Here is a 27,115-nt window from a genome sequence, read left to right on the forward strand (position 1 = left end):
TGATCGTCTCAATCCAATTCAAACTCAAGAGCTCAGTTCCGCATAGGCCCATGGGCTAGTGGACCGGATCATGATCTCCGTATAGGCCCATGGGCTGGTGCGCCAGATAAAAGACGCACACGTCACGTGCCCGTCCATGGCCGCAGCCGATATGTACTGAGTGACCAACCGCGCAGATCAGATCAGCTCAGCTCAGCTGACGCTCCCCGTCTCAGTCCACAATGTTTGCGAGCGAGCAGTGGTGACTGGTGAGCGAGCGCTGCGGAGGATAGAAGAAGAAGAAGTAGTAGAAGCTAACCTAGCAGAGAGCAGCCGACCCTCAACTCAAAGTGCTCATTTAACTGTCCGTACACCGCTGCCCGAAGAGGAGGTCGGAGGCCATGTCGGCGGAAATCAAGTCGGAGCAGGCGGCGGTTTCTTCCAACGCGGCCGATCAACCCCTCGATAATGTCGATGCGGTCGCTAATCTCTCGGACAACGGGTGCGCTCTTCTCTCCTTGTCTCACGTCACCTAATACTCTAATCTTGCGCTGCCAGGAGCTGCTTCGCTTGGAGGATGGTGCTCTAGCTTAGTAGCTCCTGCGGGGCGGGGCCTCAAAATGAAGAGGTCGAATTTTTTTTTTTGCCGTGAAGGATGGAATTTTATCCATGAGTGAAAAGTGAAACGTTGCTAATGTAAAAACGAACGACAAAAGTGTTGTGTTGCTCACTTTGTCTCCTCCTCTTTGTTGAAAATGAAATTGTACAGAGGTACGGTTTCCAAGCCGGAGTTTGCTGAGGAAGAGGTTACACCGGTGATCGAAGCTATTGCATCCACCGGGGCCTTCTGGTATTTGCATTTTCTCCTAGCCTGCTCTTTCTCCATCTTGTATATATGGCATCACTTGTTCTTTCAGATTTCCCTTTGTAAAGAAAAAAAGAAATGGACCTTGGCATTGGCAATGACGTATTGATTGAGCTCTCCACTGTGCTGAGGGCATCATCAATTTCACCAATTTTTAAACCTTATTATTATGTACTGTGGAATACCGAATTATATATCCTTGTAAAGCAAGCTTTCATTAGTTAAACTTCTTTCTATTGGCGAGGCGGATTTATGTTGTTTATAATACTGCATGCAGGATTGAATGGGATAAGTTGAAGAACTTGCTCTCCTTTAAGCTGAAGCAGGTATGGGGAGGTATGCGAGCACATAGGTTTTCTATTCTTGTTTCAGACATATCGAAAATGTCTTGATTTCTGATGGAAGTTATGATTTCGTCCGTATCTTCTTCCAACTTCTACGGAAAAGGTCTTGTCAGAGTATCCAGAGGGAAAGATGACAGTTGACCAACAAAATGCTTTTCTTGGAGAGACCCACCAGGAACTGGTCCAGAGGTTGGATGAAGGTACGTACTCCTTAGATCTACTTGCCCAGTGCTGAAATTGCTCTAGTTCTGCCCAGAGATGTATTGTTGCATACATGAGAGGGAAACAACCTGTCTCTGTTTATAGTTAAAGGAGTGTAACAAACGATTCCATTAAGTTACCTTAATATATATATATATATATATATATCAGTGTCTGGGTTCTGGCCTTCTGGTTTGCCATTGGAATTTTGGATATGGTTTTGTACTTATGCTGGGAGCAGCAGAAACATCTCTCCATGAGAAGGAAGAAGCTCGCATCTACTGTTAAGTATCATCACCATAATCAAAGAGAATGCTGTGACCATTGAAGGGACACGACGGACCCCAAAAAACGCCCATCTATATTTAACAGATGATGCCTAGCTTATTATCATCATTGCCTGTGTTATTTATGTGCCCAAATTTATCCTAGCTGTGTTCGTTAGCATATGAATAAATTAAAGTGCATGCTTATGTAGATAATGATGGCAGAGGCGGTAAATAAAACTAGTTACTGGCACATCAACTTCTTGCATAGGAAACAGGGCAAACAGCCAAGTTCTAGTTTCTCCGACTGCATGGGGAATCAAATTGCCTTTGAATTAGCTTGATTGATCAGGTGAACTGGTGCAAGCTCAGTTGATCTGGAGAAGCACTAAAATTGCCTGAATAACCTTTTCAGCAGTGTATATTTAGTTGTCCCTGGTGGAAGTTAGCAACTGTGTATTTCTCTGTCTGTGCAGCTCTTCTTAGCTTTGATGAGGGCCCTCCGTTTACTCTTCAAAGGCTTTGTGAGGTGATTCTGTTTATTTGTATATTTTGGTTATCGGCGAGTTGGTTTGTTTGCTTGTCTTCTGGCAAGTTAGAGGTTGTAATGCCTGGGTGGTTCTCACTAGTTTGTTTGTGCACCTTGTGCTGGACAGATCTTGTTATCCGCCCAAGGCATATATCCCAAACTCTCGAAGCTTGCTTTAGCACTGGAAAAGGTCAGTAGCTGCTATCGTTAATGGTTCTCAAGTGAAAGCACCAGAAAATCTGCTCTCTTTATTGTGTTATCCGAATTGTGGTGACCCAGTAGAGTAATTTACTTTGGTTGATTGCTATGCAGAATCTGTTGGTAAGCTCAATGTTGACGAGCTGTGTTGATCCTCCCTCTGAAATGATGGTGCAAGGAGGAGATGGTCCAGAGAAAACACTTGGAAAGCCTGAGCAGCAGCAGTCTCCGTTGGAGCAAAATGGAGGTGATGCCGTGATGGGCGACCGGGATGAAACAATGGCAGATGTGGAGGAGGCTGATGAGGAGGGGATCTCGATTGGCGTGGAGACCTTTGAAGAAACAGCCAGGCCATCGGCAACAAACGCAGCTCCGGAACTGGCAACACCAACACCACCAGAAACACCTAGCGACTCTTAGCCAGCCCCCCTTGTTAATCAAACGTTGTATTGTGTAATGGCGAGGGTTAAAAGTCCTCATTATTATCCTCCTCCTACATTGAATTGAGGTGCAAGTTTTACATATCTCCTTGGCGGGATAAATGGGAAGGGGTAATGTCTTACCAGGATCGGATATGTGGTGATGACATGTTGTCGTCGTCGTCGTCGTCGACGACGATCTCTTCATTGATTCAAGATATAAAGCAAAAGTGAGGCTGATCTTCAATTCAGCGAGTGGGGTGGATGGGAGGTTTGGATGAGAAGACACTGCAGTATCTTTGGGGGAGAAGTATATGTTTAAAGATTTGAAGCTGTGTGAATTGTTGTTCTTTCTTACGTAGATGATGAAACCACGTGTGCTGTGAGTTTTTATACCCGTGGGGGGGGGGGGGGGGGGGGGGGGGGGGCGCACCTATTTATCTATCTATTATACTGTTATGTAAAGGGAAGATCCCTCTTCCGTCTCACTTTTTCTTTCCTAATTTACCCATTGAAAATATATTTTGATTAATAAGAGCCAATTAATTAAGGGACAAAATAGTAAAAATTATTTTCAGAACTACCCGCTTCTTGCCTGCTTCTATTTTTCCTCTCCTCTTTCCTCTCTCCCCAATTCAACGGCCTCCATCCTCCTCCTCTCTCCCCAATTTAACCGTCACCTAATAACATTCTCTATTTAATATTATTTATTATTATTATGATTTTGGCAATTTTTTATTAACTTTTTTTATTATAGAGACCATGAATTGAATTGAAGTTAAGAGAAGGAAAAATAAATGATAAACATGATGAGTCTTTAATTTATTTAGTTTCAAAATACACGAAACGGTGCTTACAAAATCTTTATCTAAAGATATAATTTAATTTCAAAATAATATGCATTGCAATAATATGTTAATGTTTACAATATAATTAGAATGAGAAGGGTATACTCATAGCTCCACGCTTAGCACGGACATCAATCTATTTATTTATAACTTAATAATTATTTTTACTCACCGATAGCTTATAAAAAAAAACTTTTCAAATAATTACAAAAAAATACAATTAGGCTTTAGAATTTTTAAATTTCACAATTCTATTGTGTTTTCACTTAGTCTAAAGTACGTGGCGTAAAAGTAATAAAATAAAAGCACAACACAAGTCTTCATCGATATTTTTTTTATTTTCTAATTTATGTTCCTGCATAGCATAGGTGCATTTGTTTAGGTACTGTTATTATAAAGCCAAAACCTCCCCATTTATTGAGAAACGTTATCCCATATGAAAAAATTGAGAAAAAAATCACAAGTTTATATGAGATTTGGGTCCAGCAACTTATAAACTTAAGCTTTTGGATTGCAAATTGGTTCAAGTTTGTGTAGACCCATGTGAGTATTCTATATGATAGCAAAGCGAGTTATGCTTCCGCGCGCTCGTGTAGACTCACACCACACCATATTCAGTTTTGAGGCAGCCAAAAGTACGCATCATGTGGGATAAAGGTGCACCTTTAATTAGGCCCTAGTGTGGACGCTAGTTTGATATTTGTCCCCCCTTACACGAGCATGGTAGAGGATGTCCGGCTTGTGGTCAGTTGTTAAGGGCGGGTGTTTAAGGGCACGTGACACATGTTGGACCACACGTTACCACGTGAGAGCGGATGTTGAGATACGTCATCTCTCATAGAAAAATTGAGAAAGAAACTATAAGTTTATATGATATTTGGGTCCAACAACCTATAAACTTAAATTTTTTTGTTACAGATTGACTCAAATCTGTATAGACTAAAGTGAAAATTTTACGCCTTTCGTCTCACTTTCCTCTTCCAAAAATGCCCTTGACATTTATTTTTCTAATTACAAGAACGACGTAGTTAAGGTTAGAAAAGACCTCCCCACTAACACCACTGCTCTCTCATTATTTCTCTCTTCCTTTATCACTCTCTCTCCAAATGAACATACGTTTCTTTCTCTGCCCTCTCTTAATTCTTTTCAAACTCACATGCAAGCGATTTTTTTTTTGTCTTGTTTGTGCATAGCACGGGTGCATTTCTATGATATATGTGAACAGTATACTTTTTCTCTTCTTATGCATTGGTCCTCAATCCATTTTCTCTTCGGAAAATTCACTTCAACTAGAATTATTCGTATCAAATATAGAATACTTGTATAGTTGGAGGAAAATATCTAAATACATGTATCATTATTTTCAATAATCCATATTTGTAGCAATGAAATGCTATTGTTCCTCCTCTGATTACAAATATCTAGGATCTATATTCTCTATAAAGGACCAGAAATACCTTTGCTTACGTATCATTAGGAAATGCATTTATGTTATCCTGGGACTATGATTATGCTATTGCTTTGGAGTATATGTATGTATATATCTGAAATATTTTGGAGGCAGAAGGCATGCCCATCCCATCCCCCCAGTAAAGCTGTGTGTTGAGGAGACTGAGTGAACCCATCGTCCCAATTAAAATTAGGGGATTCAGGCTGTTTGAAATGAGACCACAGAACCGAGAAGAAGCCCAAAAAGAAAAGAGAGAGAGAAAAAAAAAAAAAGAAGGTACCAATAAGCAAGGGAAAAGTTATGACCGGCAAAATTTGACACGATACCATAATGAATTTCGTATCTAAACGGTCAAATCCGCTTAAACACGATAAATAATAGTATTTAAACAGGTTCAATTCTTGTAACTCGTTTAGACACGGTTAGACTAGTTAATATTATGTGTTATCGTGTTAATAAATTTATTTCATATATTGTATCAATTTATAGAAGAAAATGTACTAAAATAATCTAAATTTGTTTATATAAATTACCTGTTTATAGTGTTTTTATCATGTCAATCGTGTAATAATGTGTAATTAAAGTTAATAGTGTCATATCATCTAGATATAATATGTACCAAAAGGTAATAGTGTCAAATCGTATAGGTAAATATAAATACACATGACACGCTTAGTTAAACAAATTATATGTGTCGTGTCTGTGTCAACCTGTAACTAAACGTGTCGTGTTCGTGTTTGAAAATCTTGACAAATTATTAAATGTGTCATATTTGAATTTAAAATTTTTTTATACGAATCCATTTAGACTTGATCCGTTTAAATACGATACGACACGTATGGTCGTTGCAAGAAGAAGTGAAGGAAGGGGTGGGGGACTGACTATGAAAAGCCCCAAATAAAACCACAGCTCAGAGACCAGCCCAAAAAACGATACAACCAACAGTTAGTTCAACTTACGATGCTCTCGTTTCGTTGAGAGTCAGTCCAACAACGGTTGCTCTGACCAGCTGAGCCACCGGCTACGAACAAGAGCTTCTGCTTGTGTGGGGTCCCCTTCCGATGGACAAGTTTGCGCGTGTGTGTGCGTGTGTGGTCTCCAATTTTCTCTTTGAGTTCGAGTTAAGTCGAGTCAGAGACAGAACGAAGGAGATGGCAGGCAGTGAGCGGGGGTTAGCACGTACCTACCACAGCCAATGATGCCAACGTTGCAACCCCCATTCCCTTTCATTCAATATAATAATATTCATGAACGTGGGAGAAATTAGCGGACTAGATATTCAACACGTACGTACCCTTTTGGCTAGCTATCTAATTATGTATGTTCCATTCGTATTTTGCATTAACCAACCCTTCACCGAACAACGTAACCCCATTTAAGTACTCTCATACATGACTTATGGGTCTCTCTCTCTCTCTCTATATATATATATATATATATACACACACACACACACACACCATCATTCCATCTGCAGGTTTGATGCTAATACAAACCCAGGATAAGGTGAAGTTGCAAGCAAACCCATCAAGCGGTGTACTGAGCAGTGAGCACTTCTACTACTTCCCCATCACTTAACCCCTCTCACACATCATAATCGATCAAACATGCAGCCGGATACAACGTCGATGACCCAGCCGCACCTGCAACAGCAGCAGCAGGAACGACGTCCGCACGTCGCGGTGTTAGCTTTCCCCTTCTCTTCCCACGCTGCCTCCCTCCTCACCGTCATCCGCCATCTCGCCTCTGCAGCCCCGGCCTCCACTGCCGTCTTCTCCTTCTTCAGCACCCACAAGTCCAACCGCTCCCTCTTCCCCATCCCCCCGCAGCCCACCACCAGTACAATTACAACTACAACTACAACTACAACTACAACTACCACTACCACTACAACCTCGTCCTCATCTTCCTCGGCCTTCAACATGATCAAGGCTTATGACGTCACGGACGGGGTGCCTGAGGGCTATGTGTTCCACGGGAAGCCCCAGGAGGACATCGGCCTCTTCATGAGGGCTGCCCCCGAGGGCTTCCGTAAGGCTATGGAGGCTGCAGCCGTCGACTCCGGGAAGAGGATAACCTGTGTGGTGGCCGACGCCTTTTTCTGGTTCGCTGAGGAGATAGCTGCAGAGCTGCGGGTGCCCTGGGTTGCCTTCTGGACCAGTGGACCCTCCTCCCTCGCCGCCCATCTCTACACTGACCTCCTCAGGAACAAACTCCATATCACCGACGGTACTTATTACCTACCTACATTAACTAAACATCCAATTATTTGTTGACAGATCATGACCTAATCTTAAAAATCATTAATTTTTTTCATCATCAACGTAACATGTATATATACATGTAACGCGGTGATGACTGATGCGGGACTGCATATCATGCTATGGCATCGTACGTGTGTTGTTGGGCTTTGATGATTAACTACACGACAGGAATAGCGGGGCTCGGAGACGAGAGGCTTAATGACTTCATCCCTGGTATGTCAAATAAGATGCGACTCAAGGACCTCCCCGAAGGAGTCCTCTTCGGCAATTTGGAATCCCCTTTCTCCCACATGCTGCTCCGCATGGGCCGATCATTCCCACGAGCAACCGCCGTTGCTCTCAACTCTTTCGAGGAGCTGGACCTTTCCCTTACCCAACATCTCAAGTCCCACCACATCCCCACCTTGCTCAGCATCGGGCCTTTGAACCTGCTGCACCTGCAGCTCCACGGGACTCATAATTTAGTAGCAGGAGCACCCAGAGGCTCCGATGAGTACGGGTGCCTCCCGTGGCTCGACAATCAGAAGCCGGCGCCTGCTTCCGTCGCCTACATCAGCTTTGGGTCAGTGACAGTCCCTCCTAGGAGCGAGCTCGTGGCAATAGCAGAAGCCCTGGAGGCCAGCGGGGTGCCCTTCATATGGTCCCTCAAGGAGGAGGTCTGGGACCACGGCCTACCGGACGGATTCCTAGGAAGGACGAGGGAACAGGGGATGCTGGTTCCCTGGGCCCCACAGGTGGACATCTTGTCCCATGGAGCAGTCGGGGCTTTCGTGACGCATTGCGGGTGGAGCTCATTGCTGGAGGGCATAGCAGGAGGGGTGCCGATGATCTGCAGGCCCTTCTTTGGGGATCAGAGGCTGAATGGGAGGATGATCGGGGATGTGCTGGGGATCGGTCTGACGGTCGAGGGGGGAGCCATAACCAAGGAGGGCCTGGTGAGAAGCCTGGGTATGATCCTGAATGGGGACGAGGGAAAACGGATGCGGGAGATCGTCAGGCACCTCCGACTACAGGCTGGCAAGGCACTCAGTCCAACGGGCAGCTCCACTGGCAACTTCAACAAGCTGCTGCAGGTCATTACAACAGGAGCCCCTCCTTGTTGACATTTGAGACCAGGGACAAAAAAAAAAAAAAAAAGTATACTTCCATTCCGCCCCCAAAAACTACCGTCCCAAGTTATCACCACCCCGTGCTGTGCCATGGTAATCTGACTGTTCTCTTCCGTACCGGATATAAACATCAGTTGTTACAGTTTCCTCATTCCCATTATTTAGGGATGGCAATGAAGACCCGAACCGCCCCGAGTCATTTAGGGCGGGCCAGACCCGCCCCGTCCAAAGGATAGGGCGGGCATGGGTATTCTGGTCAATACCAAAGCATGGGCCAGGTCTACCATGGGCATCAATTGAGACCTGCTCTGGCCTGGCCCTCCCCTTGTATATTTATTTTTTATAGTATCTATTTAATTACTTTTCTTTCCCCGTTTGTGGCCCCAGCAATAATCTCGAACCTGTTTAATTTTTATAGTATCCTCCCTTTTTTTTTTTTTAAAATGAAGCACCGGCCTAAACGGGCCAAGTCGGTTATGCCCGCCCACAACAGGTCAGGCCATGGGCATTGTCTGCCAGACCCGTGACAGGGCACGGGGCAGGTCGGGCCTCCAGGTCTGAGGCACAGGCCGGGCCCAGGTCCTCATGTACCCGCCCTGGCCCGGCCCATTGCCAGCCCAATTCCCATCACCGTTATCTGCCCATAAAAAAGGCACCCGATTGATCTGCTTTGCTTTTGTTAAGAACTGAAGTGCTGCCTGATGAAACAAAGGCAGTTCTCATCAACAAGCATTAACAAATTTAAGCAAACATAGATGGCATTCTCTATCGAACAGGGCCAGATCAGGCACAAAGCACAAGCGAGAAACCTATTCATACTGGTGAGTTTCATTCCAACACAATAGAGTACCCAAAAAGTTTTGACAGATTTCCCCCAAAGAGATAATAATAATAACAAAAATAATAAAATGGAAATAAGATATAACAATCCGAGAAAGAAAGAAAGAGAGGAAAATAAGACAGCGCAACGGATAGATCTAGATCGATAGCCGCACAACCCGTCTATCAATGCACCATGGACTATCTCCTACCATAACGACAATAATCAAACCATCAGTATGATTGAAAATGAGACATTTCCACTAAAAATGTCTCCAACTCCCCTACTAGTCAAACAAAAATACAGCCTTACTCACTTACCCTCCTCTTCCTCTGGTCCTCTGGCCATGGCTCAGTTTCTGCCTACAATCAGCAGCACCTAATAATCTGTTTTACTTTTTTAACACCCGAGCCCCAAGACTATTATCACCACCAGCAGCCCCATTCTCCCAAGCTCAATGGCAACTTTTCCCGTGACACTTAACCAGTTCAATTAGATCTAGGCACAGAAAATAACCGCTAGCTAGTGAAGGTAAATCAGTCCAGTTCGTAGACGCACTTCAGATTTGAGGCTGCCCAGGCACTGCTAATCAAGTCAAAACCTCCGGTTTTGGGGGGAGGGGAGGCATTGCGGCAAATTTTTATAAGCTATAGAGAAGAAGATGGAGGCAATTTATGAGTCCACCATCTCGTCTTGAATCTCGTTGGGTGCAATGAGCCCTGGAATAGACAGCATCCTCTGTCGTTCCCTTTCCCTTTGAGCAGCAGCCTCCTCTGCATATAGGTCCTTGTTATCCTGCACAAGAGAAGCCCAGTTCCATACATACCCCCACACAACAGCATAGGAATAATTTTTTTGGTTATTTATTCAATTATATTATTAGACTGAAAATGTGAATGCAGCAGCGCACCTGAGCTGAAAACTCCTTAGACTGGACAAGAAAGTCCCTTATGTGATTCTTAAATGTGGAGAGGTCATTCGTCGACTCAAAGAGCCCATTCACAAATTGAGTAACCTGAAATTCCATTCAAAATTAGTCCACGTCCATCCAGATGTAGAAAGACTTTGCAAGGAGGGGGAAGTAGGGACAAAAGGCCTTCATGATGGTCACCAACCTCTGCTGGGCTCATGTTGGGGAATGACGTTCCCAACAGCTTGATGGTGTACTCACGAACAAACATCGCATTATTTGGATATGGATAAGGAACAGTGGACGAGGAGGAGTCCCACAGAGGCTCTGTCAAAGCACCACTTTCCACAAGGCAAAATAGGTGTTGCAGCACTAAAACATGTAATTTGAACCCAGGTTTATGGAACGTATCCGTTAAAACCGCAAAGATTTCCTGCTCTATCGTCAAATAATATGTCCTGTAGAACTGATTACAAAACTCTGAAGCCTGGCCAAACAATAAAAGTGTCATAAGCATCCCACATAACACAAGTTCATCAGGAACATTACTATCGCTATAAAAACTACTTGCTACAAGAACTTCCCAGTAAATAGTAACATACGCTAACATAAAACCTTAATGTCTTCCTAAAAAGGCATGCTTAAAAATCTTTCCTGACAATCACATTTATACATACCCTTAGTAATTACAAAACATGCTGTTACAGGTTCATAGAACGATTTAGCAACTCCATTGGAAAGTACATCTATGGTACACAAAAAAGAAAGGGATAGCATATGGTGCACTACAAACTTCACTTACAACACAAGAATATATGCAGGATACCTGAAAGTTCTTTAGGATCTCCAGCAGCAAGTTGAGCCCTGTTTCGGCAATATTTCGCTCTGTATGCCGGAAAGCCCAAATAATGGAATCCATAACAAGCTTGATTTGCTGAAATGAGAAAACAGACTCAGAGGACGAGCCAAAGTATGTATACAACTAATAGAGGACAGACTGAGATGAAATAAGAAACCAAGACAGGTTAAGCTCTCTAATAAAGACAGACCTGACTTGACAATCTAATCAAAGCAGGGAAACAGTGAGCAGCAATGGCTCGGAGTAAAGAGAAGAACTTCAGCCGGTGCTCCGGGTAATCCTCAAAGTTCTTTGTGATCATCTGCCATAGTCAAGAGGTCAATCAAACTACTTCCAGGAAAAAATAGAAGAATAAATCCAGTAGAGTAACACAATCTCCATTAGATCATGATTTGCTACCAGACATGCCATAGGGGTTCACTGATTGCATAAAGTCACCAATTTTGGGGGAAGGGAAGGAAGAAATACAGATACCTTCTCCAATTACCACATTTTTCATTTTTCCTTTTTTGGGGTAAAACTATGACACATAAGGAGTGCAAAGTATTTGGAGTACATCTTTTTACTTGCCATCGAAGAGCTCTAAGTAATCTCTCTTTTAATTCATCTAATACAGCATAAATCCAGTGAATTATTGGTCAGTTTGACAGCCCTTTTAAAATATATGAGATATGAAGATAAAGCAGTATTACCTCCAAGGTGCACTGAAATACAGCTTCAAATATGCGAGGCACATCCTCTATCATCTCAGCCTTATACCTATAATATAGCGAAAGGGAAAGAAGTTACAAATTCAAAGAGCTTAAGCCCATGATACGCAGATCTATAAATGCAAAGCATCACCACAACAAAACCAGTCTAGCCATTTCTTTGCAATTCCTTACTTCATCTAAGATTTCAGAAACTAATTGAAACATCAAACACAACATAAACACAAACTAAATTTATCATCCCAAGCATTTAAAGAAAATTAGCATCCAGTGGTTCAGCAAAGAAGACATGAAGATCCTATGGATTGTCACAATAAAACTAGATACAACCAATTTCAGTAACCTACTTGTTAATTATTGTGGCAAAGAGTGACAGAACTTCTGATTCTCTCGCATCCGGCACGTTCCTCAAATAGTCACCAAGAATAGGATCCATCATCGGGGGCACAAACTGTTTTCCAATTTGTGGTTGATCCTCCGCTTTGTCCAAGAATGTCTCTATAAGCTTCAGAGTTTCCCTCTTAACAGATCTGCTCCCAAGCGGAGAGGGAAAAACGAAAAAGGAAATCAACTTGCATGGATCAAAAGGTTGTATCTGGAAGAGAAGAAACAAACTTTACCTTAAAAGTTTTACAAAGGATGATTTGGAGATAAATTGGCCTCCGCCAGCGATGGTAGTCGATATGAGTTCGCTGTACATTCTATTGCATCAAAAAAGAATATATCAGGTATCAATATGCAAAGGCAGAATCAGGCAAGTCTCCTCCGCAGATTTGATTTCACTTAGAATAACCAGCTTGATACCTATACACGTTAAGCATGTCCAAGAAGATCAACGAAATTTGAGATAAGAAGTACGTCCCAAGCGAACTGGCCACACTGGTATTAGTCTGCAAAAATTTTAACCTCGTGACCACCAAAAAAGACAAAATAATGAACTAAGACCTCAAAAGGGAATCCTGTAGAAGAACAATAAGGTGTCTTAAAACAAATAGAATGATATGAATGTCTGCATGCATATGTGCATATGCACATTAACGGTCGGTTCAACATCAAATTTCAGAAAAAACATTGACACTCAAATGAAAATTCAGGAGCTACAGTAAGAAGGGTGCACCTGCAGTATATTCAGTACACTCCGGATAACATCTTGGTCTTTTAGAATATCAGCATTTTGGCGGGCCTGGCTTATAATGTCATTCCATCTCTGCGCCGATTAATAATATGTGATCATTTTAAAGGCAGCATATTTCAGAAGAGTTTTTTTTAAAAAAAATCCCAGTCAAAGCAACCTGATTTGGAAGTCCCATCAATCTCTGGAGGTATTCATCCCTCTTCTGGGGATCTGGTTCAGCTTGAATCATATGGCCGACCTGAAAAACATAATAATGTTACGCATAGAACAGCTGGTCCTCCATATATTAGATAAAGCATCCAGAAAATGTGAATCTCTTACAGATTCATAAAAGGAATGGATCTGATGGAGCTCGAGATCCACAATGGTTGTTGCAAGGCCAGTAAGAAGTTCAGATACAAATGGTTCATTTTCTCCAACCTGACATGGGGAAATTGGAGCTTCCATTAACATAAACCCTCTTCAACAATTCCTAGATAGATTTGATCTAAGTACCTACCTGGACAATAACAAACTTCCTCTTGCATTTCTGAACAATTTTCAAGAAAGTGTCACAGGCCATGTCCTGAGAAAGATCTCGTGCTTGGTTAGTATACAGAAGAACAAGACAAACCAAAAATACATACCAGCAACTATCACCTACTCACAGCCTTTGGTAATACTATGTCACTAACAACATCCACTTGAAATAGTCCATCAATGAACAAGTTATTGGAGATAAAAATGTTCAAATGTGGTACCTGGACTCCTGGATGAGTTTCATGCATAAATTCAAACAACTTATTCACAACAGTTTTCAGAAACTTCCAATGGGCCCTCAGAAATCTGGGATACTGTCCAACAACATACCTGGAAAAGCAAAACAGAAAATGAAGAAAACAAGAATTCCAACCCAACCAGGAGAAACAATCTAGAAAGGTTCTTCAACAATTAGTTTACACCGGTAAGTGGGAGAGAAAATACACGGAATATATATAGTGATGATATAGAAACAGATGTCAAATACAAAAAACGGAAAACTTGATAGCCTTCCATCCTACAATAGCATACAGACATATAATTAAAAAAGAAAAAAGAAAATGAAATGTCTTACATAATATTGCTTGCAATGACGGCCTTGTTATCTTTCCCCTTTGTGATTTCACACAGATTCAGCAAATCACGAATGACCATCACCAGAAATCTGTTTTCCTGCCGAAACATTATTAAGGTTGCATCATATTAAAATCCGATGATTTAAACTAAGCAATGATAGAAATTGATCTCAACGTGTACTTTCAAATTAGAGAAACACAGGGAAAATCCTAAAACATTGCTTATCCACTCATTACAATTTCACTTGGCAAAGATATCCATTTTTCCCTATCAAAGAAAACATTTTGATCGAATTTTATGCAATAGTAAGGAAGCATGTATACCTGTTCCTCCATCATGGAGCCAGATATTGAACCAATTGCCCAGCATAAAGTGTTCAAATTATTCCATGACCAGTCCTCACCAGTCAGTTGCTTGCTCAATTTCTTCAGCATCTATTTTGATAGAAGGAGAAGGGAAGAAAGTCATATTTATCTAATCTAACTGACCAAGAGTAGACCTGAAGAGAAATAGATGATTTGCACATCCATCTACATCCACACATAATACCTGTTTCTCTGTGTCCTCATGGTCAAGATGTGACAAGTATATAAGTGTCTCTCTCATGATCTGCAAAAACCGGATACATCCGACCACGCAAGAATTATCAGGAAAATAGGAACAAATGCCAGAAACCTGGGGAACAAGCTTCCTGAATGCAGTTACATCACACACACACAGCGAGAGAGAGAGAGAGGGAAGGAGGGAGCAGTCTAGTTGTGCATGCCAAATAACTGATCTATGCATATGACTAAAGAAACAGTAACAGCAGACATAAATTAATGAACCATCATCACATTTCCCCAGACTCTTCGCCAAAGCAAGGCTAGCACCGTGTTCAAAAATTTCACAAAACAATGTCCAGAACTTATCTTGATTGACAATGGACTGCAACATAGGAGGTTCATAGGCATGATTCTCAATGAGTGAAGCACAAATTACCTTATATTGGACAAGAACATCATTATCCTTCATTGTCTCACGAACAATATTGCCATTTTCATCTTCAACAATAAGAACTTCTTCAGGCTTGGCCATACGACAGATCATAAGCATTCTCAGCTTTGACATAGGACCTGCATAAAGTTGTCGCCGGTGCAACAATTGAGAACCTAGCCCATCAACCATGCCAGGAATCATATGTACCTGCAAAATTCATGGACAGAGAGAAGCTGACATAAGAGCCCATTTGGTTAGCAGAGCAACAAAAGAAAAACTAAGATAGCTGAAAGAGGATGGCTCAGTAATGGTCGGATTACAAGAACACTTCGTAATAGGAGAGATATAAGTAAATTAGTAAAAAAATCATAACCATTCCTATGCAAATAATAGAGAGGAATTTCATCAGAGACTTGTCACCGTCATATATATGTTACAATTTTCATTACTGGCAATAACAACAGTATACAAAACAAGCTAAAACTAAGAAACACCACTGATCAATATCACCAGTGGTCTGATGAAACAGAATCATCCATGCATCCAAAGAACTACCATGATGTTCAACTCACATGTTGGCCCGTCAATAATATCTCAGAGCAAATATATTCCAGAGCAGGGCAAGAAATGGCCAGATCCAACTAGCAATATTTCACACTGACATTATCTGATTATCATGTCAAATATTCAAAAAAACTACCTGTAATCCCATCATGTTTGCCGAAACAGCAGGATTCTCCAGATTATTGTGTGTCTCGAAAAGCTCTAACACTAAGGAGTTCCAATAATCCAAGCAAACCTGTTTTTTTTTAAAAAAAAATAAAAAAAGTACAGAAAACAGCTTAGATTCAAAATGAACATCTCAAGGACAAGAAGATGAACCAGATACGGTAGAAAGCAGACCTTGAAAACCTCAGTGTCATCCACGTATGATATGTTTATAAGGTAGTCAAGGCCCAGTATCAGTGAAGTTGCATTCTCAGGAGTTGATTCCAGTACCCGGATATGATTCTGCAGCAAAGCGGGAAAGAGCAAGTAGCTAATTAGACATAAATCATGATTAAGAACCTTCATAAATGCTAAAGCTATAGCAGGGCCCAAACTGTAGACTGGAAAATATTTCGTCACGACATAAAGCAGAACTTACCTTATAAAATGAAGTAAAAAATAAAGCCAGGTTCTGAATAAAGGCCTGAAAGGAAAGGAAAGAAATGTCAGAGCTACTATAATGAGGGTGATATTGGATAAGTCTCAGCATCACAAGAAAACTGCCAAGTGAATATCGAACCTGCTCTTCACTAGAACCATTTGCATAAGCCTCAGGAATGTTTGTAGCAGGAGGCAAAATGGCCTGCAGGTTATTAAGAAGCACCCACATAACCGAGAGAAAAGGATAATAACAGATTCTCCTAAGGTGCTTACATCACTAACAGAAATACTGATGCAATAGTGAACGAGTTTATGTTGCCATGGAATTTAGAAAAGCAATAACGTGCTCACCTGTAGTTGTGCCATGAAGATATTATAAATATTGACATACTGCGCATTATAGAAATCCCCAAAATTAAGTGATGCAACCTGCAAACATGAATATAATCCATTGCCAGTTAGCATTGTAAAGCCAGAACAAGATGATTCCTAAGCAGAACAGGAAAGAAGCAGAGCAGGAGAGAATCAACCTCCGTTAAACACTGAAGGGTGAGATTCCGATATGATGGGACTGGAAAGAATTTCAACAGAGTTTCCAGCTACACAAATAAAATAATAATAATGATAAGGGCTTTAGATGCAAATTCATATAAAGCAACCTCACCCAAGATAATTGTACAAGATAGGAATGCCACATACCAATGGAGATTCAAAAATATATCCCAGTGGTATCCAAGAAAGGAAAGCATGTAATGTAGACAATGTAGCCCGAATGAGCTCACTTCTTTGAGATGCTGAAAGTACGTACAAGCACAGCTCATGAATGAGTTGAAACTCACTGCAGCAAACAAACAACAGAGTCCTTAGGGAAAAGATAACAAGTAAAGGAGAGATAAATTATAATTAGAAAGAATCCCAGCCAACTGTAATATAGTAATAGAGACTGAGAAATAACTGTGAGAGCTTTTTTCCTTCACAGACGGGCTAAGGAAGCTAAGCAAATCCTCTATTTTACACGTCCAAATATCAGTCAAACAGCATATAGACATATCCCCAACTGCGGGCCCCTCTCCAGGTACAATATGCAAAATATGATAGACCCAGAAGGCAGTCAAGGAACAATTGCATTTTTTCATCCCCCGTAAAGAGAAACATACCAGACTGGAAACCAGACTCTCCATCTCAGGAGTTTATTTCACTTTAATAACATGCCGTGCCTCTAAAGAAAGTTACTTTCTATAGTGAGATTCCTTCTACGGAGGCCTTCATAAACTCATTTTAATTTTTATTATGTTATGCTGTACTCTGTGCATTATAGCCAATGGCATAATTATTGAAATCCTTAGACAAGACAATCAGCTGGAATTGTCATGTCAGGAAAAGGTACAGAAACCTATTACCTGTTTAATGACTGTTTAAGCTCTTTAATTTTCTGCTGGGTCATTTCCCCCCTAGAAAAGTCAAAAACCTCTTCACTCAGCAGCTGCAAAAATGAAGCATGTCAGCCCTGCACCATAACAAGAATTCAACACATGTAATGATATATACTTACTTTTAGTATCGCCATGCAATTCTCACAAATTGTTTCGCTAGTTCTTGCAGCAGAAACAAGATCAGGGATAAAACTTCTCCATCTGCCAGGCCACTCATGCTTTAAGATCTGCAGTTTGGAGAATGCACAAGGTCAAGACCTCCACATACTACTATAAAGTATACCACCTTACCCAGAGACCAATGAAAGTTTGCTCAATTATTCAAAAAGCCACCTTCCCCTACAATATAGGGGAAAAAATCTAAAAAAACTGAGATATAAGATTCTAAATGGCACCTGAACCAGTATAATGTTAAGCTTGTTAATGTATAGCTTTTCCATTCGTAAAGAGGCCTCATTACTTGAAAGCTGCAGAAAACAGCAAGCAGATTTAATCAACATATACGAATAGCAACACCATAATCCACTGCAGAATCTCGTAAACAGTACCTGCACAATGACTTCAGAAATATAGTTTTTCATTCCATCTCTCTGTTCGACTGGCAATGCATTCCATCTATACTTAATCACACCTTCCAAGACCTGAAAATAAAATCCAAACAATGTAACCAATAGTTAACCAATGTCAGACTACAGTAACTGCACAGCTAAGTGAGGCACAGCACTATCCACTAGACGGAAGTGGAGAAAAGCCAACACCCATACAGAAAAGTATGAGAGGTTCATAAAGACAATCAAACCAATCGGAACATAGACCTATCACAAACAGGACGAAGCTCAATTCACATAGTTCTCACAATAATTATGTGATTGCAGCAAAGTAACATGTTTTCTATAGAATAACAGAAAGAGAGCAAAATGGGGCAGCAATTGCAATGACGAGCATTGTGGAGGCGGTGGGGGTGGGGGTGGGGGTGTTATCCAAATCCATGAACAACAGTCATGTAATAAAGACCCTCTTTCTCCTTGAAGAACTGCACCTAAAGATTTTTCGACATCCTACAATGCCCAAGTCCTTACTAGGTATCTGATTCAACACATATGTCCGCAGAGATGTTGATCCAATGCAGCAGATGCAATGTAAACATAAAGACGGGAAACGCTCTCAATGCTTCGATCTAACCTAACCTGCAAAGCGAAGAATTTCGTGTTCAGATTCTTTGTATTCTGAAGAATGTGCACGACTTGGAGCCACGTATCTGGATTGTTCTGCAACTCTCGCAAGATCTGGTCAGCTGCCGTTCTCTGGAAGATCAACACAAGCAGCAGATAAAGCATTCAAAGCGTGAGGAGAAAAATTTTAAATATATATTGCCAAACCAATAATGGCATTAGATAAGTGCCACAACATTCGATGAGCTTAATAGGTACTGAAGTAAGAACCATGAAACATGAAAGAGATGGATAGCGTATTATTAGCCTATATAAAAGACACAACAGAAGAATCTCTCTTCAGTGACGTGGAGTGTTGCTATGAAGCTGGAGTACCTTATCAATAACTCAAAGAGCATTAGCCATAAATTAGGAGAAACGAGTTTCTAATTGTCGTCATAAAACCAAAGGACTGATAAGATTTTGCAAGGGAGGCGGGCCGGGGGTGTTTGTCTGTGGACAGCAATTAAACTTCAGAGGGTAACGCAACTCATGAATAAAAACAAGCGAGGTACTAGGGTTCTGAACCACAATATGCACCAGAGGAACACCCAGGGAGGGCACAATTCCACGAGACTTAAACCCTAAAGACCCGTAGATAGCGTGCTTCCGAACAGTGCTAGGGCAAGCAACGCTACTCTATGCCGTGGCTAAGCATAGCTCTGCTGGACAGGCAGCGGCAAGAGGAGCTAACCCTAAAAAAAAGGAGGAAAAAAAAAACCTAGGGGAAGTGGTTTGCGCGAGGCGTCCTGCAAGTAAGGAAATTTCGGGGCGGGGGAAGAAGATAAAGGAGAAGGGGAGGGGAGCGCACGTACCTCTTCCTTAGATCCGGTACCATAGAAAGCGGCGACAGTGGCATCAAGCAAGGCGACGTCAATCGTTGACTCAAATCCCTGAGCTTCTCAGCCGCCATTTTGGGAGGGGGGGGGGGGGGGGGGGGGGGGGGGGGGGGGGGGGGGGGGGGGGGGGGGGAGGGGGGGGGACGACGACGGAGAATCACGGCAGAGACTGACGGCTAAAACCCTAGAACAGTACGGACAGGAAGGACGGACGGACGGAGGTTTTAGGACTCGGGAGAAAGTGGAGGTGGTTGTGTGGGTGGGGGTGGAAGAAAGAGGAAAATGAGACTGCGTAGAAGAAGAAGAAGAAGAAGAAGAAGAAGGAGTAGATTATACTGTGATTTGATTGCAATATGGAGAGAGGGGGGAGACTGAAAGCAACCAGGCAATAGCAATAGCAGGCAGCGTAGGATTATTTTTTTTCTATTTATATTTTAATTAAAATAAGAGGACAGCTTAAAATTGAAGCTGAGTGAGTGAGGGAACGGCGAGAGAGGAGAGAGGGACAACGGCTTTGAAAATTGACGAAGGGAGCGGAGGGCTTTTGTTGCGTGTCTCTATTAATTATTATTATTATTATGATTATTAACTTTTGGTTTTTTTTTTCTTCTGGGCTGTGGCTCGTCTTCTTCGTCTGCCTCTCTGACCTTTATTTCTTTTTCAACATACAGAGAGAGAGAGAGAGAGAGAGGATCAAACATCAAAGTAAGAGTCTGGGACTCTCTTTCTATGTCAATCATGATTTTCATGGGCCAGGCTTCAATTTTAGAGCGGCACCATGGACCCAACCCAGCAGGCTTTGGTTTGACTTTTCATTTATTAAACATATGTTGGTTTGGGTTTGCATGGGCTTGAGCTTCAGCCCGATGGCGATGACTATGACTGTTCTTTCTTCTCAGGAAAACCTCACCAGGGGTGGGCGGCGCCAGAGAGGTGTGCTGCCGTGAAGTGCAGAGTGTGCAGGGCAGTGGTCTGTTCAACCGTCGAAAAGGAGAGGATACTGCCCTGGACTGAACAGGTCATTCAACCGCCATCGTTTAAGGTGGAAGCCTGGTTTTGGAAGGAGCGAATCGGAAGACGAAAGGAAAGCGAAGGGCCGGCTGAACCGAGACGAGAGACAGAGAACATCAAGTAAGTTAGGAGGGACTATATAGACTGACTGGGAAGGAAGGAAGGAAGGAAGGAAGGAAGAGTTTGTGAGAGGGAGCTTTAACTGAGCTGAGTTAAGGGGAAAGGGGACGGGGAATCATGAACCTATTCAGACTAGCAGGGGACATGACCCACCTCCTCAGCATAGTCGTCCTCCTCCTCAAGATCCGCACCACCAAGTCCTGCACCGGTATGTATGTATGCATGTATGAACGAATGGTGAATTCCCCATGGCCCCCCCCACCCATTTCCCCTCTCTCTTTCTTTCTCGCTCTCTTTGCAAATGCAGTGTGTACGGTGTCTCTCCTCAAATTCATTTGTTGCTTGCTGTTATCTTTATTGTTTCGATTTTTCCCTTCCTATTTTAAGCTAAGCTAAGATTGATTGTGAATACTAACTCCATGTATATATATGTAGTTATGCTTTGCTTCGTTCTTAATGTTTGTTGCCTCGCCGATATATTTTACTTCCAACAACTCGGGGTTTTGTAAAAGAATATCGTGTTGATGTCTGGCTTTTATTTTTCCAACCATCGCATGCATATCACCGCCATTGAAGTGCATACATGACCTTATTCTTCTCCCTTTCTTCTGTAGCAAGCACAGCTGAGATAAAAGACTGTTTCTTCAGTGAAATGCTTTTCAATTCAATATGTTCCTGGACTAATTAGAATAGGATTCTAGGGCCTCCCCGAAATCTCTCCCTTGATTACAACCCGATGCGCCTGCAATTTGTCTGCTGTTACACTTTTCTCGTGCATAATCAAGTTGGAATTTTGAGCTCCTGAGCTTGGGACTTTCCTGTTTTGGCTCGAGCTTAGTGCGTAAGCTGAACTTAAAGTCACTTGTATCGAGTCAGATTCATTCCCTCTTTTCCGAGGACCTCCATTACGAAGAGCCATTACTCAGGAGCTTGAACGGTCCTAGCCTTTATAAGTGGTTTTTCTGTTTTGTCGCAGGAATCTCTCTTAAAACTCAGGAGCTGTATGTCATCGTGTTCCTCACGCGGTACCTTGATTTGTTTACAAGGTATCTCTCTTTTTACAACTCCGCAATGAAGGTGTTCTTTCTTGGAACTTCAATGGCTATTGTATGGTACATGAGGTACCATAAAGTGGTGAAGCAAACTTATAACAAGGACGAAGATACCTTTAGACATTACTTTCTGGTGCTTGCTTCCTTTGTGCTGGCGATCTTAATTCCCCGTGCTTTTACCATGACAGAGGTAGGACATTTCTCTTTTATTTACTCAAATTCTCGTCCCATGCTATATAAGTGGTCTGGTCGAGCTTATGTTTTATGTGTGTGTGTGTGTGTGTGTGTGTTATCTTAACCAAAATAACTCTTAATCATGACCTATAACAAAGATAGAACTTTATGCCAATAAAGACCTATTTGGATTTGCAGTTTATTTCTTATAATGCTTAACATATCACGATTATCATAATAACCAAGATGCTTAAACACGGTATCAATGTGTCGCAATTTGCTATATTTCGCAATCACTTACATTTTACTGGCATGTTCCGCATTCCTTATGATGGAAAAAAATTATGATGCAGATCCTGTGGACAGCATCAATATATCTTGAAGCTGTAGCAATCTTGCCACAGCTGGTGTTACTTCAAAGGTCAAGCAACATTGACAACTTGACAGGGACCTATGTCTTTCTGCTAGGGTAGGCCTATTTGTGTTTTCTAGCGTATTTCCTGTGATTCTTGTGATTACTAGATGATGCTTGTTCAAAAGAAGCTTCTGCAGTTTTCTTTGTTCCCTGTGGTATTAGTGAGGTCTCAGTTTCTTTTTACTGGGTGCTGTCTTTCATGATAACTCTCTTCTGGTTTCATTACGACAGCCATCTTTTCTGACCTCGCCCTTAACATTTAACTCGTGCTTATGCCTGGGTCAGATGCTTCTTGGGCATGATTGTGTTACGCTTATCGCGGGCTTTAGAGAGCCTCTTACAAACTAATAAAGAGAAGTATCAGAGTTTTATTGCAATTGTCTGGAGAGAATCTGACTGATATACGACAATCAGTAAGAAATCCAGAGAAAAATAACCTGGGGAAAGCAATTACGTTTTATCTGCCCCTGGGGCATTGAATTATATTGACTGAGTGACGCTGAGTTCTCATGTTTGGCCAGCTCCATTATTTGTGTCCTTCTGGAGTTTGCCCCCTGATAAGATGATTAAATGGCTTTCTAATTTCTTTACTATCTCCCGGTGCAGTGCCTACCGAGCTTTATATCTCGTCAACTGGATCTATCGCTTCTTCACGGAACTTCACAAAGTTCGCTGGATACGTAGGTTTCTCCACTTCTTGCTTTTGGGTACAGTTATAGCCTCAAAGACAGTTAAAGAACGCTTATCTTTTCTCTACATGAACAGCCTGGGTTTCTGGACTACTTCAAACTGCTCTCTATGCTGACTTTTTCTACTATTACATTAAGAGGTAAAATTCTCTTGTGAAATTTGATCTTTCTACCTACAAGGTTTAGTGTTATAGGTTGCCAGATGAACTGTAAATTGTGCCTGTAACATGAATATCGTTCTGTTTCTTGCAGCTGGAAGAATCACGAGAAGCTGAAGCTTCCTGCATGAAGTTTTTGCAGTGTGAGTAGATGGGGGGATATGGCGAGCATGGGACACTAGTTTGATTTGGTGCAAAATGGTACATAATCTACAGGTGGAACTAAAAACAGCTTTTGTGCTGCCCCTGTTAGTAGGTACCGTAGATTGAAGCCCTTTGTAATTTGTAGGAGTTACTTTGGAAGAATTGTGGGTACAGCGTTGTGTTTAGTTCTTGGCCTGTTTTCTATGGAGGCAGTACGGTTAAGGTGCCTCCTCCCCGCCCTTTTTGACCGCAAGATGCAAATTGTTCATCTCCCTCTTTTTTCATTATCTCGTTAGGTTCCATAAATTTATAATAAAAAAATGAATAAATAAAGGGTTAAAAAAAGTGTCAACCTCTGGAATTTTGTAGATTTAGTTGCTCGACCCAATGCTTTCGTAGGAAATAGTCGGAATGGAGGCAACGAACTTCTCCAGTGTTGTTATATTTTTATTTTCGAGCAGGTGCTATTTTGATCTTTACTAATCTATATATATATATATAAAAGCAATGTAAGAGGTGAGTCTGGCCGGATAGTCTCAGTTCGTTTTTTAATTGAATTTTTTCGATTTTTTTAGTTAAAATTTTTAATTTTATAATTTTATAACATAAAACTTAATAAAATATTTCAAATAAAATCTTTTGTTTTATAGATAGAGACAGGTGGTACATAATAGGTATCTTTTGGGCTTGATTCTAGCGGGTGAAAAAAGAAAGCCAATACTACATTATATTTTTATATAAATACAAATATAACATATATAGAAATAGAGGTAGCTGGTATATATACAGATATATATATTGTTGCGAGCTGCTGGAATATATATAGATATATATATATATATATATTGCTGCGGTATGTGTGTATTAAGTATATATATATATAGAAAATATATCAAACCCTAAAACTTTTATATAATCTAATATATTCCAAAATCATTTATCAACAAAATTTCTGGAAACTAGAATCTTACAAAAATTTTAGAAAATCAAATTACATCTTTAGGATTCTTTTGTTTGTACATTATAAATATTACAAATCGTTTTCAAAATCATTAGATTATAAAGCAGTATTGAGACAACACATGCAAGACTTACAAGAAAATCATGGATTATGCACAAGAATCATGGTTCATATTTCGTGAAATTCTTTTAAAATTATTTTCATTTCATATTAAGCTTCGAAATTTTTATTTTTGCTTTTCAAAATTATCAAAACATACAAATATATAGATTCCTAGATCAATCATTATTTTCTTAATATTTATTTTATTTTTTCCAATAACAAATTTTTTTAAATAATTTTTTTGATCGGTAAATTTTTAATACAATATAAAGCCATATAAATGTTGACAATGTTAATAACCAAACATGTCTATTATTTTGCTATAGTAGATGTGAGCTTTTCAATTTTAAAATCGTGAGTTTTTCAATTTTTTACCTATTTCATAACTTATTCACTAACGTACTAATTTCAATATGTCATTTTTTAATAAGAGTTATTTCATAATCTTAATGTTAAAATTATTATTTATGATCAAAGTTATCATTTAATCTCATAAATGATAATATTAAAGAAAATATAAATTGTAATGATATATATTAATATATATAAATGTTTAAAATACTGTATTATAAAATTCTTTTATTAAAAACTATCAGATTCTATTACGTACACGCACGTGCTCTTTGATTAGTTTGCTTACCTGTAAAGCTATCGCGGCACTTTTTGTTGCATTTGTCAACTTTTATGTATTTATAATGATTGATTGTTTTGTCAATCAATCATTATAAATAAGAATCCAGAGTTGATGTAAAGACGGGAGTGTGTACGGGAGGACTAGTGATTATTATTGTACATAACTAACGACCTATTTTCCCTGGCAAAATTGCCCCTGTTGTGCAAGAAACTTTGGAAATGTAAGAAATGAAAAAAAGTAACAGACCAGTACAAAATAATCCAATGCTGTTACAATTATGTACATTTCGTCAAATATCCATTGATTCTATCGTTAATTGTTGATGTGGCGTGCCGCGTGCCCACATCTCACCTTTGCCACGCGGTACCATTTAAAGCACGCCAAATCTTTAATAAAATAAAAATTTTGAAAAAAGAGAAATTAAATGAAACTTTAGAAAAATAATAAAAAAATTGAAAAGTAATAAAAACTTTAAAAGCATTAGAAAAATATCTACAAATTCAGAAATATTAAGAAAAAATTTCAACATTCATGCAAATACATAAATTATAATAACAAATAAAATTTTAAAAATTTAACAAAATTCGAAAATTCAAAGAAATTAAAAAATATCCAACACTGATAAAAATTAGGATAGCAGAGGAGGACACGATCTTTGCAAGGTGAATTCGGGTAAGCACCTCCTCCTTGTGGCGGTAGAGGCCCATCCTCATTGAGTTGAACTCTCCTTAGGGCCTCAAGGAGGACAGTGGCCTTAGCCTACAGCTTCATATTTACCTTCATTACAAAAAATTAATTTTCTCATAGCATTAACATACCATCAATATTCCATCCAACTGTGCCACACGTGTCACTCTTCTGGAACCCAAAAACATTAAATAAACACAAAGATAATGAAAATTTAAAAATAAGTAAAGGGTTCGATGTCGGAGAATAGGGCGAGGCACTCTTATTGCCTAACTATTTCCAATTGAGGTCGTCAATGTTATCTGACCCATGAGCGGCCGGGGACGATCCTACACCTCTCAATTTGAGAGAGATCCCCCAAAACTTGAGAGATCTCTCAAACTAGGTGTTGGGGCGTCCCACAAGTCATTCGGCTCTATTATCGTCGACGTCAAACCACATTGGGGACCTCAAATGGGGTGGGATCTCTCAAATTGGAAGGGGGTGCATCCCCTCCAGCCGCCTGCCCCCCAATTTGAGCCCATTAACGACCTCAATCGAGGGTGGGTTGCTAGAGGGGAATTTGAGAGATCCCACTAACTAAAATCTCTCAAATTAGGGGGTGAGTTGGCGGCCTCTGTCGGATGGCGAGTGGTCGATGCGGATGCCTCCACCCCCTTTCCCAACACCAAATGCTTTTTTTATATTCATTAATTTAATTTCTATGTATTTTTTATTTTCTTTGAAATTTTCTATTATTTTTATTTTTTCCTAAGATTTTCTTTTTACTTTTAGTTTTTCAAAATTTGTTCTTAAACTTTCCAATTTCTAAGAATTTTGAATTTTTTAATGGAATTTTAAAAATTCTAAAATTTTTTATAATGTTATTTTAAGTTTTTGTGATTTTTCCTTTTTTTTTTGAAAATATTAATTTTTTCATTATTTCTTAAAGATGTGGTGTGCTTTGATTGGTGCCTTATGACAACGGCGACACGTGGACACTCTACGTCAACAATTAATAATATAGTTAATGAAATTTTGATGAAATGTACATGATTATAACAACATTGAAACGTTTTGTATTATTATGATACATTTTTTTTATATACTAGACAATTACATTTCTAATACTTATTGCACTGTGGGTCAATTTTCCCATACTCTATCTACCACATTTTTCACTCTTACCTCTTCCCTCTCTCCTGCCTTTACAATTTGGCTTGGTTGGGGAGTGTTGCTGCTAATGAAAAAGTACTAAAATAAAATTGCTAAAAAATAAGCGTTAATTTTAGAATAAGTTAAAACAATTGGAGGAAACTAATTTAAAACTGCTGAAAATAAAATAAAAAATTAATTATTAATACTTGAAAGTTGAAAC

At 40.3% G+C, this 27,115-nt stretch overlaps 4 protein-coding genes across 4 annotated transcripts; 3 read left to right on the top strand and 1 right to left on the bottom strand.

Moving 5' to 3' along the window:
- The first annotated feature begins 160 nt into the window (after positions 1-160).
- LOC116204459 (serine/threonine-protein phosphatase 4 regulatory subunit 2-A) lies at positions 161-3,164 on the top strand. The gene is made up of 7 exons (XM_031536551.1): positions 161-481; positions 749-829; positions 1,122-1,170; positions 1,292-1,388; positions 2,132-2,184; positions 2,312-2,374; positions 2,497-3,164. The coding sequence occupies exons 1-7, from the start codon at positions 381-383 to the stop codon at positions 2,800-2,802; spliced, it is 750 nt and encodes a 249-aa protein (XP_031392411.1). The 5' UTR covers positions 161-380; the 3' UTR covers positions 2,803-3,164.
- A 3,287-nt stretch (positions 3,165-6,451) lies between these two features.
- On the top strand, positions 6,452-8,844 carry LOC116204995 (anthocyanidin 3-O-glucosyltransferase 2-like). Its single transcript, XM_031537401.1, has 2 exons — positions 6,452-7,328; positions 7,532-8,844. The coding sequence occupies exons 1-2, from the start codon at positions 6,707-6,709 to the stop codon at positions 8,464-8,466; spliced, it is 1,557 nt and encodes a 518-aa protein (XP_031393261.1). The 5' UTR covers positions 6,452-6,706; the 3' UTR covers positions 8,467-8,844.
- A 425-nt stretch (positions 8,845-9,269) lies between these two features.
- Positions 9,270-19,700, bottom strand: LOC116204994 (protein EXPORTIN 1A-like). Its single transcript, XM_031537400.1, is given in 32 exon segments — positions 9,270-10,087; positions 10,203-10,307; positions 10,408-10,689; positions 11,029-11,136; positions 11,252-11,362; positions 11,754-11,820; positions 12,119-12,301; positions 12,392-12,472; positions 12,576-12,661; positions 12,889-12,978; positions 13,064-13,144; positions 13,228-13,326; positions 13,406-13,471; positions 13,647-13,755; positions 14,000-14,097; positions 14,325-14,435; positions 14,551-14,610; positions 14,983-15,186; positions 15,680-15,778; positions 15,883-15,990; positions 16,127-16,171; positions 16,268-16,330; positions 16,480-16,557; positions 16,659-16,727; positions 16,828-16,966; positions 17,529-17,611; positions 17,681-17,788; positions 17,957-18,028; positions 18,110-18,202; positions 18,749-18,865; positions 19,588-19,652; positions 19,655-19,700. Coding segments are annotated over 32 exon segments (3,234 nt in total). The 5' UTR covers positions 19,686-19,700; the 3' UTR covers positions 9,270-9,964.
- Positions 19,701-20,466: 766 nt separating this feature from the next.
- On the top strand, positions 20,467-23,661 carry LOC116204996 (ER lumen protein-retaining receptor B-like). The gene is made up of 6 exons (XM_031537402.1): positions 20,467-20,950; positions 21,719-21,984; positions 22,322-22,437; positions 22,990-23,063; positions 23,149-23,212; positions 23,325-23,661. The coding sequence occupies exons 1-6, from the start codon at positions 20,860-20,862 to the stop codon at positions 23,359-23,361; spliced, it is 648 nt and encodes a 215-aa protein (XP_031393262.1). The 5' UTR covers positions 20,467-20,859; the 3' UTR covers positions 23,362-23,661.
- The last annotated feature ends 3,454 nt before the right edge of the window (positions 23,662-27,115 follow it).

The sequence above is a fragment of the Punica granatum genome, chromosome 4 (assembly GCF_007655135.1).
Source record: "Punica granatum isolate Tunisia-2019 chromosome 4, ASM765513v2, whole genome shotgun sequence".
In the NCBI taxonomy this organism is placed as follows: Eukaryota; Viridiplantae; Streptophyta; class Magnoliopsida; order Myrtales; family Lythraceae; genus Punica; species Punica granatum.